General features: G+C 38.5%; 1 protein-coding gene across 1 annotated transcript in view; it reads right to left on the bottom strand.

Moving 5' to 3' along the window:
* MAOA (monoamine oxidase A) overlaps window positions 1–15,690 on the bottom strand; it is a 69,706-nt gene that overhangs the window by 47,378 nt on the left and 6,638 nt on the right. The window contains exon 2 of the mRNA XM_051827031.2: window positions 1,707–1,801. Coding sequence (XP_051682991.2) covers window positions 1,707–1,801 — 95 coding nt within the window. The remainder of the gene's footprint in view (window positions 1–1,706; window positions 1,802–15,690) is intronic.

The raw sequence follows: 15,690 nt of genomic DNA, 5'->3' as shown, positions 1-15,690 counted from the left end.
ACTAGCAAATGATCAAATTAATTACCTTTTAATACTATTTATTTTATTTGAAAGGCAGAGAGAGAGAGAGAGAGAGAGAGAGAGAGAAAATCAATCTTTTATCTGAGGGTTCACTCTCCAAAGGCCTGCAACAGTCAGGGATAAGACAGGCCAAAGCCAGGAGCACAGAACTCAATTCTAACCTCCCACATGAATGACAGGGACTCATCTACTTGAGCCATCACTGCTGCTTCCCAGGGTGTACATTAGCAGACAGTTTCAATTGGGAGCATGGCCAGAACTCAATCCAGGCACAGCTATATGGGATGCTTAACTGCTGTGCCAAATGTCCATCCCTCATTAATGAATGAACTGCCAAACACAAGGACTTCTGTTTTCATCCTATATCATCTGGCTCTGTTAAGCATCCCTTCCTCTTTGATTTGCTGACTTGTATAACATTGTTGTAGTCTGGTACTCCTCATATATCTCTACTGCTTCTCTGCCTCCTCTGTTTCTACCTTCCCTCCCCACACTTTTTATCTATGTGTGCCTCAAACTTCCATCTTTAGCCCTATTTCCTTCCCCACCCTACATCTTTTCCCTGTGTACTTTCATCACCTCCCACAAGATTCATCCACCTGCAAAAATTCCCTTGAACAGTAATAAACGATAGCTGGTATGCATTTTTCCAGAATAGTGATGTAAGCCCAAGTATAAACAGGCAGCAATGTAGTTTGAACTAGGCTTCCTTCTCATATCTAGCCACACTCAACCTGAGCAAAGAGTTTCTCTGGCAATAACACACCTGTTAGAAAGCAAAGGCAGGGGCCGGCGCCGTGGCTCACTTGGTTAATCCTCCACCTGCAGCGCTGGCATCCCATATGGGCACCAGGTTCTAGTCCCTGTTGCTCCTCTTCCAGTCCAGCTCTCTGCTGTGGCCCTCCCAGGCAGTGGAGGATGACCCAAGTCCTTGGGCCCCTGCACCGCATGGGAGACCAGGAGGAAGCACCTGGCTCCTGGACCTGGCTCCTGGCTTTGGACCGGCACAGTGAGCTGGCCGTAGTGGCCATTTGGGGGGTGAACCAAGGGAAGGAAGACCTTTCTCTCTGTCTCTCTCTCTCACTGTCTAACACTGTCAAATTAAAAAAAAAAGGCAAAGGGAAAAGTCACACCAAAATGCACTCTATTTGCTCATGCTTCCTTTAGCCACCACACTTTATTGTTGGATAAATAAACAAACTTATAGCAAGTATGTATGTGTGTGTGCGTATTGTGCGTGATAGTGATTCCCAGATTACACAAAAATATAACCCCATCTGAAGCACTACACATTCAATTTAGGTTCCTAGAATGAAAAATAGGATACTATATGAGTACTGAAGTTATTTTTTCACATTTGTTGTTTTTCACTATGATGTATAACAGATGCTGCCACTCTGCAATGACTGCTTATTGAAGAAAATGGACACTTATCTGATGACATAGTTTAGGAACAAATGGCTTACATACATGAACTCTTGAGATCTCCAGTCCCTGAAATTTTCAGTAGTGCCATTTAAGTTTGAGTGAAATATTATGAGGATATTTAATAAAATTCATGGAAAATCAAATTAAAATGTAAGTTATTTTGTTACAAAAAATGTTAAGCCATGCATAGTTTTTTCATATTATGTATTTTCCAAAAACTTTTTGAAACCCTGATATGTAAGTATTAAATCACTTACCCTCACAGTGTATGTTCTTCCTCCAACCCTGTCCCGGGCTTCTAACACCAAAACATTAACATCATATTCAGATAAGAGTTTGGCAGCCGCCAACCCTAAAGGGAAAATGAGAGGACCAGATTAATATCTAAATTCTAAACATCCAAGATTTAAACAGGTCTACACAAAAATGAATGCATGACGTCACACACAATCCATTGATTTTGCTTCCATTCTAATAAATTCCAATCACACCAATCAATTGAGATATCAATTTTATTACTTATCATAAAGGATTCCAAAATGACTAGCTTACTCATCTTGTATTTTAAGTTGGTTGACAGAAACAAATTACAATAATTTTAAAAATGTATATCTTACTTTCTGGTAAAATAAAACCCCAAACAGATAGTCTTTTGAGCCCTAAAGCAACCCCTATAGTGCCTCTCTTCTAGAAATCCTGTTCGTATAAACAGAAAAGTATATTTTACTGAAAACTTTCCTTGGTTAGACTAGCCCTCAGGATATCTATGCTTATTTTTCAACCTAAAAATCCTGTGGCATTTTGTCTTATGACTTGCATCTGGATCAAAAGCTTCTTAGATCATGTTTCCCTTACCACATTATCAATTACCAAAAGGCAGGAATCATGCTTCACACCTAATTCATTGGCTCAAAGCTGAGAACAGGTTTTCACCTGTAAATAAAAGCTTTTATAAAAGACAGAATATTTGAAACCTGACATAGTGATACCAAGAAAGTTGAGAAAATGTTCTAGATCATCATTATATCAAGGGCATGCGCTATCAACATGATTTATCCTTGATGTTCATCTTGATCTGATAATCTAGCTGAGGAAGTGTTTGTCATTTCTCCCCTCTATAAAGTTACTCTCTACCTATCTTTCATATTGTACTGGCTGAAAAGAAGGCTCTCTGTGGCATAAACTTACAGTGTAGGTAATTATGTGCTGTTTGAGGGTGTAATGTCTTACATAAACTGGAATTCTTCTGCACAGCAGATTTTTTTCTCTTCTCCCTATTTAGATTGGTATGAATTCAGACACTTGTTTTATACTTTGTGATATAATCTAATAATACATTATTTATTTTGTTACTCCAATTGTTCCACTTTTGGTCATTCAGAGCTTTTTCAGTGAGTTTATGCACCCCTTTGACATACCCTCATTATTTTGTGTGTGTCTGTAAGTAAACCACTTACTTTTTGGTACTACAAGATGCTCCAAGCTCATCTTGTCTTTCCTTGCCACAGACTTAGAATCAGCCACTTCTCAAGTTTGTTTTGGTCACTTTTATTGGGGAATGGTATTACAAATCAAGATCTGAGTTCTAAGGCTGGCGCCGTGGCTCAATAGGCTAATCCTCCACCTTGCGGCGCCGGCACACCGGGTTCTAGTCCCGGTCGGGGCGCCGGATTCTGTCCCGGTTGCCCCTCTTCCAGGCCAGCTCTCTGCTGTGGCCAGGGAGTGCAGTGGAGGATGGCCCAGGTGCTTGGGCCCTGCACCCCATGGGAGACCAGGAAAAGCACCTGGATCCTGGCTCCTGCCATCGGATCAGTGCGGTGCGCCGGCTGCAGCGGCGGCCATTGGAGGGTGAACCAACGGCAAAGGAAGACCTTTCTCTCTCTGTCTCTCTCTCTCACTGTCCACTCTGCCTGTAAAAAATTAAAAAAAAAAAAAAGATCTGAGTTCTAGGTGTGCTCACTGCTGGGACTTCTCAGCTAACAGATAAGGAGATGTCTGTTTGTGTACACTTATTTTTAAATCTACATGTATTTTTATACTTCAATTGCTATGTTAGTACCTAGTTATCTTTGTATTCCTCATTACAAAAAAAAAGAAGAAAGAAGCAGCTTATAGAGATAAACATAATACAAAAGAGGAACACTAGTTAGAATATTAAAGAAAAATAAGAATGGCAACAGAGATAAAAATAGTAAAATGATACAAATGATAATGGTTGAGGAGAGGAACTATTCCAAAAGATTTTAAAACACAGGAATTTGATGGCTCATTTATAATGGTATATATCCTAAAGACACAAAGAACTGCAAATGTTTCTCTCAATAATCAGTTAGTTGGTGTTAGCATTTGTATTGTTATCTTGAGGCTATTAACATATGCAGTGTGGGATAAAGCAAGTGGGTAATCAGGCTAGTATAACTGAGAAGTAGGATTTGGGGCATAGGAATAAAGAAATTCAGATGTAGAACAATGAGATTAAGTAAAAATCCTGTGTTTCTACATATGAATTTGAATCCCTGGTAAGATCTCTGCAAATATCCTATCTTTTAAAAAATATATTCTCATGGGGCTGGTGCTGTGGTGTAGCAGGTAAAGCCGCCACCTGCAATGCTATCATCCTATATGGGTGCCAGTTTGTTCCTGGCTGCTCCACTTCCAATCCAGCTCCCTCCTAATTGTGCCTGGGAAAGCAGTGGATCATGGCCCAAGTCCTTGGGCCCCTGCACCCACTTGGGAGACCCGGAAGAAACTCCTGGTTCCTGGCTTCAGATCAGTCCAGCTCCGGCCATTGCAGCCATTTAGAGATTGAACTGCAGGATGGAAGACTCTCTCTCTCTCTCTCTCTCTCTCTCTCCCTCTCTCTCTCTCTTCCTTTTTTTTCTCTCTCTGTAACTCTGCCTTTCAAGTAAATACATCGATCTTTAAAAAATGAAAAATATATTCTTTATTTCTGTCCAATGAAAAGGACAAAAAAATTTAACTATCCAGTAACAATGAACACTCCAAATACCCAGACTAAAGTTTCCAAAAATTTAATCCCCAAAACAGTAAACCACAGCTTGTCATCTTTTCCAAGATCTAACGTAGATGAATCTGGTTGGAGGATAGTGGGTAAAGCTGCCGCCTGCAGTGCCAGAATTCCATATGGGTGCCAGTTCAAGTCCTGACTGCTCCACTTCAGATCCAGCTCTCTGCTATGACCTGGGTAAGCAGCACAAGATGGCCCAAACTCTTGGGCCCCTGCACCCGCGTGGGAGACCCGGGAGAACCTCCTGGCTTCTGGTTTTGGATCGGCCCAGCTCTGGTTGTTGCTGCCATTTGAAGAGTGAGCCAGCGGATGGAAGACCCCTGTCTGTCTCTGCCTCTGCATCTCTATAACTCAGCCTTTCAAATAAATAAATAAATCTTTTTAAAAAAGATGAGTTTGGGACATTAAGATATATTAGAAAGCAAGAAGGTTGTCATAGTCTACTAGGATTATGTCAGAAAGACTTAAAAGTCTACCTGATATAAACTCTCACTGGCCAAAGATGAAGTCTTAATAAAATTGAACGTACTTTGTAACTCCAAACAAGTGTAAAATCAGAATTAAAATGCAGTGAGTGTGGTTAAAAGCTAATTGCAGATCTCTTGCTTCTGTACATATTAGCTTTGCTTGCTAATGTCTAAGGGTGTATCTTGTGAAACTATGTGGGCCCAAATTCCCAGGAACTAGGTTGACTGAAATGTGTCCTTTACTGTTATCTTACCACCATATCTTGGATCTGTTATTGGGTTTGTTATTGTTAACTGTTATCTTACAACCATATTCTGGTTTTCTTTTTATTGTTCACTGCATACCAGGGGTCTGGTTCGAAATTGTGAGCCCTAAGTGGACAGAATACTAAAAAAACTGTGTAACCCGCTGTTGGGGGCTGCACTCTGGTAAGGAGTGTTGGTCTCGATCTGTGGCCAGTCCCGATTGATTACCTTGCCTCTCATTTGTCTCTCAGTTGCTTCTCATTTTCAATAAATTTCATGTGTGACTGTCGCTAGTTTTTGTAACATTTTGTTTTAGCTGATGAGTGGATGCAACACAAGTTTACTAAATGGGGTTCAGTGCCAATAATAAACTATCCAGGAGGTTAAAGGGGGAAATCGGAGTGGGGTGACCTGAGCCAGCACAATGACCACACCAGTGACAAAGGTGTTTTGCAGTTTGGCATTTAAGAATATAACCAATTGAAATAAAAAAAAAAAAAAACTGGCAAAAGTGGTCGTTTCTACATTATAGGAAAATGATTGGCCCTACCTCAGCAAGGAGCATTTGAACTTTAAGAAATAAGTAATATGTTTAAAACATTTTAAAAGAATTTCAGAAAAGTGATTTTTAAAAAATCTTGGAATTTTAAGTGGGAAGATTTTGGTTATTTAGAAAAATCCACTGTAGTACACCTTCCCTATTGACAGGTTTGGCATGCTCAGATTCAAGTAATCATGATTTGAAAGTGTATTTAGGCATTTTTCTTGTCTTTGATCTCCTAAATAATACAGTGTAGCAACTATTTACATAGTATTTACATTGAATTAGACATTATAAATAGTCTAGAGAGGATTTACATGGGAGCATGTGCAGAGGTTATATGCAAATATGGAATTCCAGGCTCCTGGCCATTGCGCTCATTTGGGGAATGAACAATGGATGGAAGATCTCTGTCTCTTTCTATCAGTTTCTTTCCCCCTAACTCTGACTTTCAAATAAATAAATAAATCATTAAAAATATTATATCACAATTATCAACCCCACAGATTATTTAAGAGTTTTTTTCATAATTGTTTTAAGATTTATTTGTTTACTTGAAAGAGTTACAGTGGGGGAGGGAGGGGAGAGAGAGAGAGAGAGAGAGAGATAAAGGGAGAGAGATATCTCTTTCATACACCGGTTCACTCCTCTGATGACCACTCTGAAGCCAGGAGCCAGGAGTTTCATTCAGGTCTCCCATGTAGGTGGCAGGGGCCCAAACACTTGGGCCATCTTCTGTTGCTTTTGCCAGGCCATTAGCCGGGAGATGGATAGGAAGTAGAGAAGCAGGGACACAAACTTGTACCATATGGGATGCTGGTGTTGCAGGTGGTGGCTTTATCCACTATACCACAATGCTGGACCTGCCACATTCTTTTAAAATATTTTTATTTTACTTTTGGCAAACAGAAGAAAAATATTAGAAAATATTCTTAAGTCTGAAAGCCAGTCATTTTATTTTACAAATAAAATATAGCGACTATAAAATTTTTAGTCAATTGTTTTGTTTTTCACACTTATTATAAAAGAGAAAATCCTTATCTTAAACTTATTTCATTTTGTTCCAAAGTAATACAGGTTACTAAACCAAAACTAAGAGCAGTGTGCATTATAGCTCTTCCTTTCTTCCATTTTCCATCATTTAATGGTCACACAGAATTTAGGATTCTAAGGAGCCTGTCCTCAAATCCCTAAGACAAGGAAAGGTTGATACCATTTGGCCCAGTGATTAAGATGCTGGTTAAGACAGCCATATTCCATATTTGAAGTGCCCAGGTTCAGTACCTGGATCCCGGCTGTGGCCAGTCCCAGTTCTGGCCATTATTGACATTTAGGGAATATACCAGCAGACTGGAACATGCTTTCTCTCTTCCCCTCCTTCCTCCCTCAAATAAATGAAAGTTAAGAAAACACACAGATATACCATGGGAGGACATGTTTTGTAGCATTTAGATTTCCATAGTGTATAGGCACTCCCACTGTGGATTTCAAACTACCAGTGTGATTTCAGGCTACCAATGTAATTGTCACTTGAATCAGCAAGTGTTTATGATATTCACTGAGCTACAGGAGATTAGGGGTTACCTTTAAAAATGCCATTGGGCTACAGTCTCAAGTGTCTTAGTGTAGAAAGGCTGTGGTTCTCTCACTCATGTTTTTGAGGGAAGAGGTCTAAGTGGGAGCTGGCAAAACCTACCATCTCCTCCACCCAGACCTCTTCCTTGCTCAAACCATGGAACATACAGCTTATTAAGAAGAAAAGAGACCATGAGCCCTGAGTGTCCTGTGGTTTTCTGTGACTAGAGAGCCTAGAGAAGCTACATTCACAAAGAGTTTGTTAAGGCCTTATTGTGTGAATAAGGAGATCTGATGACTACCAAAATATAAAAAACTGAAAACAGGAAAATAGTGAATCAAGTATGACACAGGTAGATTTTTAATCACATTGTAGTAAGTATTTTAAATAGGGACGATGCATTTAAAACAATATAATCCCTCTCCTGATTTCTCTCTCTTCAATCAATTAAGTTTTATAGAAACAAACAAAAAATAGGCTAATGGATTTATTGGAGAGGTTTAAAAAAAGCAAGTCTGCTAAAAACACACATCTCATTTGAGGGTTCTAGCCATGTTCACCTTAGTTATAGTTATTTAGACCAGGAGAGCCTGAGAAAGGGTTTATGCAGGCAGCAGTGCTGTTGCCATGGCAACCCCAACCAAGCTCCAGCTCCTTAGCCACTACTCATGGAAATTGTGTTCCCACTGAGCTTCCAACATCTTGAAATGGTTTAGGAAAACAATTTTACTCACATAGTGCACCTTGGAGGTTAGTAATATCTGTGATGATCAATGAAATGATTTTTTGCACCCTGGGTATAAACTTCAGGCATCTTGTCATAGTGGAACCTAGTTTCCGCATTTATCCCTGTCATGTCTAACTCCCCAAGAACCCTTTGTTTTACTTTATTTCTTCAAGCACATTTACACTATTCTTTTCTGGAAAGTTTTAATTTATTATATGTTTGAGAGACAGAGACAGAAATCTCCTATCTACTGGTTCACTCCGTAAATGCCCACAATGGCCCAGCCTGGGCCAGGACCAAAGCCAGGAGCCAGGAATTCAATCCAGGTCTCCCATATGGGTAGCAGGGACCCATTCTAGGCAAGACCTGCTACCTTCCAGGTTGCACATTAGCAGCAAGCTTGAATTGGGAGTGGAGTTGGGACTTTAACCTAGATACTCCTGTATGGGATGTGGGTACGAGGCCAATCAGTCATCCCCAGGTTATTATGTCCTATTTTTTTTTTTGACAGGCAGAGTGGACAGTGAGGGAGAGAGACAGAGAGAAAGGTCTTCCTTTGCCTTTGGTTCACCCTCCAATGGCCGGCACGGCCGGCGCGCTGCGGCCGGCGCACCGCGCTGATCCGATGGCAGGAGCCAGGTACTTATCCTGGTCTCCCATGGGGTGCAGGGCCCAAGCACTTGGGCCATCCTCCACTGCACTCCCTGGCCACAGCAGAGAGCTGGCCTGGAAGAGGGGCAACCGGGACAGAATCCGGCACCCCGACCGGACTAGAACCAGGTGTGCCGGTGCCGCAAGGCGGAGGATTAGCCTAGTGAGCCGCGGCGCCGGCATTATGCCCTATTAAAAACACTAATTTCTTATGATCCACTGGTGCCACCCTTTCCAATCCCTATGCCTCAAGAATTCAAAGGTGCACATCCTACTGATGAGCATTCATGGTTTATGAAAACAAAACAAAAATCCTGTGATGAATTAAAAAGAAAATATGCCTGGGGCAGGCTCCCATTTGATTCTTCTAATACAGTTGTTCCTTGTCCCTCAGTATTTATGGAGGACTGATTCCAGGAAACCACCATGTGCCATGAGCTCAAAATTTCTGAGTGTTTAATTACCTTATATAAAATGGCATGGTATTTGCATAGAACCTATGCTACTTTAAATTATCTCTAGATTACTTATAATACCTAATACAATGTAAATGTTATATAAACAGTTGATATACTGCTTAGGGAATAATGAGAAGACAAGATTATATACATAGCCACATGTTTTTCTGAGCATTTCTAATCCACAGTTGGTTGATTCGGTTAATGAGAAACCAGTTGATCGCAACAACTGTATTATGTAGAAGCGCTCCTGTTAGGGAGCTAGCACACTTTGGAATCACACTTTGCCATTTACTGTCTGGTAATTGTAGAAAGGTTTCTTTGGGCTGTTTTTGCATATGTAAAATAAATGATAATAGCTCTGCTTTGCTGGCTGACATGAAGATTAAACAAGGTAACATATGTGATTATTCAGCAGAATGACTGGTACGTGGTAAATGTTCCATTAGTATGAGCTGTCATCACCATTATCTTTAAGGTCACCAATAATGTCCTTTTTTCTAAGGCTCATAGATTTATTTCAATCCTTAACACTCCTTTGTGTTATATTTGCTACTTCTGATTAACTTATCTGTAACTTCAGTTTTTTCCTTAAGCAATACTTCTACAGTCCCGATTTCTCTAACTCAGCATTTCCCACTGGGTGTTCTATGGAAAAATATTTTCCTGGGGTGTATAAAGATATCTCAAGGTTGTTTAATAAGATAAATACAAAATTAAGTACACTGTATTCCAGATTATAAAGCCAGCTTGCTTGGGAATACGTGGCAAGGCTTACAGCACTTTTGGAATGACTGGCTTGAATACTATGCTTAATGGTGAAACCACAGTGCAAATCAGAAATAGAGTAGTGAAACCCACCACTGCCAATTTTGTGTAATACTGTTTAGCAAGTACTAGCCAATGATTTATTTTTATATCTTCATAAGTATCACAAACACAACTAAATTCATTCTCTCATCCATTCATCCACAAAAAATATTGGGTTACTACTGGGTCCCAGGAATCATCCTAGGTACAGTGACACAGAGTTGAATACAACCAAGCCCTCACAAAGCACACCTTCTAGTCGGAGACACAAACATGTAGAGAAATAAATATGTGTTGTGAAATATTAAGGAAGTATTACATGTTATGAAGATAAATAAAGCAGAATAAAGGGAGAGAGAATGTTCTTCTACATAGGGTCATCAATGGAAAAATATCTCAAAGGTGACATTAAAACAGAGGCTTTAAGGAAGTAAGGAAGTAAGCCAGGTAAGTATCTGGGGAAGGTGAGAACAAGGCCAATGGACTCAGAGAAGAACAATGAGGCACAAAGAGGAATGAAGGAGATGAGACCAGAGAAGTAAGAAGAAACTAAATGATGTAGCATCTTGTACAGTATGGCAAAGACAGTGAATTTTGGTCTAAGTGTTATGGGGAGCCACTGGAAGTTTATAAGTAGGGGAGTGATTCGTCATATTTTAACTTAAAAGACCATCCTTTTTTCTGTGAGGGAAATTGATTGTAAAGGAACAAAAGAGGAAGGATGCAGGAAGACTAGTTAAGAGGCAGATCTCTGGGCAAGAGATCATAGTGACTTGGACAATAGCAAAAAACCACAGTGGCTTGGATGAGGGTAGCTGTGGTTGCACTAGTGGGAAATGGTCAGGTTGAAGACCTATTTTAATGCCAAATCAACAGGACTTGCTAGTGGAATGGATGTGATATATGACAAAAAGAAAGGACTGAAGAATAGCTCTAAGATTTTTGTTCTGAGAAATCAGGTAAATGAAGGTGCCATTTACTAAGAAATAGCCAGGGGAAGAATGAGTTATGAGGTAATAGCAACTTTCCTGTTTCAGACATATTAAGTTTGGGCTTAATATGTTGTTATGAACTTCTTGAAATCAGAAATGTGTAATATGTCTTTGCATCCCTAGAATAGAGCTTGCTGTATTGTAGGTGCCCAAATGCTTGTTGCAACAAATAAAAGAACCATGTATGAATAAAACAAAATTATGCTCATAGATGAGGGCAACAGGGAAGTTCCTAATGCTTCTTAAATTATATTTATCTCAAGTAACTAAGAAATATTGATAAGGCTAAGGTGATAGGTCATTTTAACCATTATGCCTAGTAAGTTAGCAGATTCTAAATACTACTAATGTATTCTCTGATCTTCACGCTAGTATTACACTTCTGGCAGAAGAGAACAGAGAGAATATCAACATGCACACAAATTTATTCCTGACACATATAGCTATAACATCTAATATCTACTCATATCCACCTGTATTTTATGCTTCCTGTCAAAGAAATAATTTTCTGCTTTGGAAAAAGTCAAATCTTCTAGTCCCTTCAACAAGCTAAAAAAAGAGGGCCATTTCAAATGATAAATAGATGAAAGCTAATAACTTCAATTTGTCCTGAATTCAACAGACTGATTGTCTAGACAGTCCTAATTTATTTGATTATTGTCCAGCATTCATCTTCACTTTAGATAAACAGATCTCAGCCAAGTTAGGGAATGCAATTATCTCTTAATTCATTATTTGACCCCTTCTTTCACTGAAATTTAAAATACATTGGGGACACTCCATACTGCTGTCCTCAGATTCTGTACACTAGGATGGACTATGATTTGAAGCCATAGTCCCCAAAATGTTTTATGAACATTAGTCCTGAAGTAAGATGCTTCAGGGGGGAAAGTTTATGGAAATTGGGACAGCTAATACTATCTTTCCCTCCCATAAATGTCTGGTGCACACTAGCATAATAAAGGTCCTGAGAAGTCCTGCAGTCAAGAAACCCAATTAACTCAGTATTTTCCACATTCTGCCATAAAAAACAAAACAAAACAAAAAAACAAAAAACTATACCTCAAAATAAACTTTGGGAAAGCTGGTTAAACAATACCTACAGTGCAAGCTGAGAGTGCTGGAACAAAGTTTTGCTACAGCTTATTATGACTGACACTCTACCATTTGTGATAGTACTTCTTCTTTAATCCCAAAAGGGAAATTTTCTTCAACAATCATCACCACCTATGAACAGGTGTAGAGTACATTGCATAACATATTTCTTAAGTGAATTCTCTACTATTCAGTGAAGTGGTCTCTGACTAACAAAATTCTTACATAAATGCACATTTGTACTCTTAGACTAAACACTTCAAGAACAATAAAATGTACAGTCAAATATCAGCTTATACTGACATTTTTGAAGAAACATTCCTGAAGTAGGAAAACGGACAGCAAAACTCACAGATTTTACTTAAGGCATACAATGAGTACTCATTCAACAAATATTTATTAAATTAGTGAGTAAATAACTGAATGAACAAATACATGCAGGTATGTATTTGTAAAAGGTCTTCAAATGAAGCCATAGCTCACTGTTTACTAATTTAACCTGAAAATAGTCACCTTCGAGGTCATCTTTTTTATATTTCATAATTTATCCACAATTCACAACACTTTTGCCAAGCATTACTTCTTCCACAAAACCCTTTTCCTATCATTTCTTCCAGGTTGAATTAACTGCTTCCTTCTCTGTGCTACCTCTGAACTAACCTCAAGTTCAGTTTGAGAACCCCTTATCCAAAATGCCTGGGACCAGAAATGTTTTGGATTTCAAATGTTTTCTTTTTAAATTTATTTCAGACTTTGTAATATTTGCATATATATCATGACATATCTTAGGGATGGAACTCAAGTCTAAACACACAAATAATTTATGTTTCAAATGGACCTTATACACATAGCCAGATGGTAATTTTATACAATATTTTAGTGCATCTATAATTTGACTGTGACCTATTAGATGAAGTCAGGAGTAGAATTTTCCACTATGGTGTCCTGTGGTGCTCAAAAATTTTTGGATTTTGGAGCATTTCAGATTTCAAATTAGGGATGCTCAACTTGTACCTACAGCACTTTAGGATCATAGTTGTAACCTCTGTCACACAGGGGGATCCAATGCCTCACACAAGTCACTTCATAGACAAATGGGCTTACAGATAAATGGGAAAACATTCTCAGATAAAAATTTCTCTCTTTCACATGGCTCTGAATTTTGCCAAATGATTTCAATGGTCAATGATCTTAATAAGCGATAACAAACGCATATTAATTCAGAAATGCATGATTAATATTAAAGGATTCATTTCTTTTTTAAAAAAAGATTTATTTATTTATATTTATTTATTTATTTGAAAGTCAGAGTTACAGAGAGAGAGGAGAGGCAGGGAGAGAGAGAGAGAGAGAGAGGTCCTCCATCCGATGGGTCACTCCCCAGATGGCTGCAACGGCCGGAGCTGTGCTGATCTAGAAGCCAGGAGCCAGGAGCTTCCTCCAGGTCTCCCACATGGGTGCAGGTGCCCAAGGACTTGGGCCATCCTCCACCGCTTCCCCAGGCCACAGCAGAGAGCTGGATCAGAAGTGGAGCAGTGGCCCGGGAGTGCAGTGGAGGATGGCCCAAGTGCTTGGGCCCTGCACCCCATGGGAGACCAGGAGAAGCACCTGGCTCCTGGCTTCAGATCAGCGCGCTGCGCTGGTCGCAGCACGCCGGCCGCGGTGGCCATTGGAGGGTGAACCAACGGCAAAGGAAGACCTTTCTCTCTGTCTCTCTCTCACTGTCCACTCTGCCTGTTAAAAAAAAAAAAAAAAAAAAAAAAAAAAAAAAAAAAAAGAAGTGGAGCAGTCCCGGGTCTCGAACAGGCGCCCATATGGGATGCCGGCGCCTCAGGCCAGGGCATTAACCCAGGATTCATTTCAATATGTAAAATCTTTAAATAGTGATCTTGAGAAGCTACTTTTATATTTTATAATACATAAAATATTTATTAACATATAACTGCAATGTACTGAAATATATAAACTTTTATATTTTATATAAAATACAAAAATACATTTTAAAATTTAAAATTTCACAAAGCAATAACACTGCATATAATACATGAAGGAAATTCAAAAAGTTCATGGAAAATAGAATTAAAAGGTAAGTGTTTTTATTGCAAAAAATTTGAAATCCATTCATAGCTTTTCATAGGACACATTTTCTGTGAACTTTTGGAATGTCCCTTATACATGTGGATTTCAGCATCTTTTTTGCACCCAAATACATTCATCTTTTAATTTCCTTTTTCATGAGGAAGTACCATCTTTTTCAAATGTGTAAGTTACTGTCATGCAATAGTCACTCGGTTTTAGAGCCACAAGCGTCAAAGTAAAGAAATAATAAGTTCTACTCCAGATATATGGAGTGAGATGGAATAAAGAAAATGAACTGTCCTAGAAGACAACATTTCAGAGTTCCAAGGTCAAGTTATATCACTAAGAATTTTGTGGCACTTAGTAATTAACTTGATCTTCTGAGCCTTCAACTCAGACCCTTCAAACTCTTTCAAGTGGCAATTCTGTGACCCTTGGACATGGTTAATACGTAATTAACTCTCAAAGCTTATTATCTGGTTGTTAAGTTCTTATTGCCACTCTTACTTAATCAATCAATCAAATATTGTTATTAAGTGAGTGAGACTTGACTTTGGCCTCGCAACAAATCAGAAAGTTTTTCTGATAACTCAAACTAAAAATGAAAAAAATCCTATCTTTATAAAATCTATCCAGTTCATACATGCAAGCACAAGAGCACTTTAAAAACTTCACGGCAAAGTAGAACTGAAAGATGCTTATTTTGGTACAAAAATTTTTAGAAATCTATACAGTTTTTTCATAATTCACATTTTCCATGAACTTTTTTGAAGTATCCACATATATTCTTTACACAACTACTTACTGAGTGTCTATCACAGGACTAGGTACTGTTGGAAGCCGCTGTGTGTTATAAAACTACAATACAACCTCAGAGTTTCCAGAGACACCTAATGCAAATATTTTCAGATTTTCATACATTAAAATATTTCTATGCCACAACTGCACAAAGGTTGTATGACCCAATATTCACCAATAATGACCTTCCATGTTTCTTTTACTCCATCTCTAGTGTCTGTGAATCATGCAATTATCTTATATTTAGATCGATTATTAAATACATTTTTTTTCAAATTAGCTGAGGATTATGTATAAATTCAATTCAATTAGTATTGACTAACTGGTAAAATTATCCATTAAATGTCAGATAAACCCAAAAGTTCATTCAACCATGAAGATTTAAAAAAAATCAGAACCCAAATAAATGTAATTGTTCTATTTCTTGTTCAGCATAAGAAATTTTAGTAAGTATCCCAGTTTATTTTTTGGGAAAAATACAAAATAAGGGGAAAGAAGTCTCCTAAAAGGCACCAAATTAATTTTCAGACTGTACTGAACCTCAGAGTAGCTATAAAACCAAGACACCAAAAATAATAAGCATTTTTAAAATGGAAGCTTTTCCTAATCACTGCAAAACCACACAGTATATGCTGGTAAGTTATGGGTTAAAATGCTTCAAACAGTCCTGGCAGAAATGATTCTTATGGGAAATGTATTTCAGAAAAAGGGAAATTATGGTATGCTGTGGACTCAATCATTAGAACACAGAACATCAATCCTTTTTCTTGCAA

This window comes from Oryctolagus cuniculus, chromosome X (genome assembly GCF_964237555.1).
Source record: "Oryctolagus cuniculus chromosome X, mOryCun1.1, whole genome shotgun sequence".
Taxonomy (NCBI): Eukaryota; Metazoa; Chordata; class Mammalia; order Lagomorpha; family Leporidae; genus Oryctolagus; species Oryctolagus cuniculus.
Note: the sequence above shows the minus strand (reverse complement) of the source record. Positions and strands in the feature narration are given on the sequence as shown.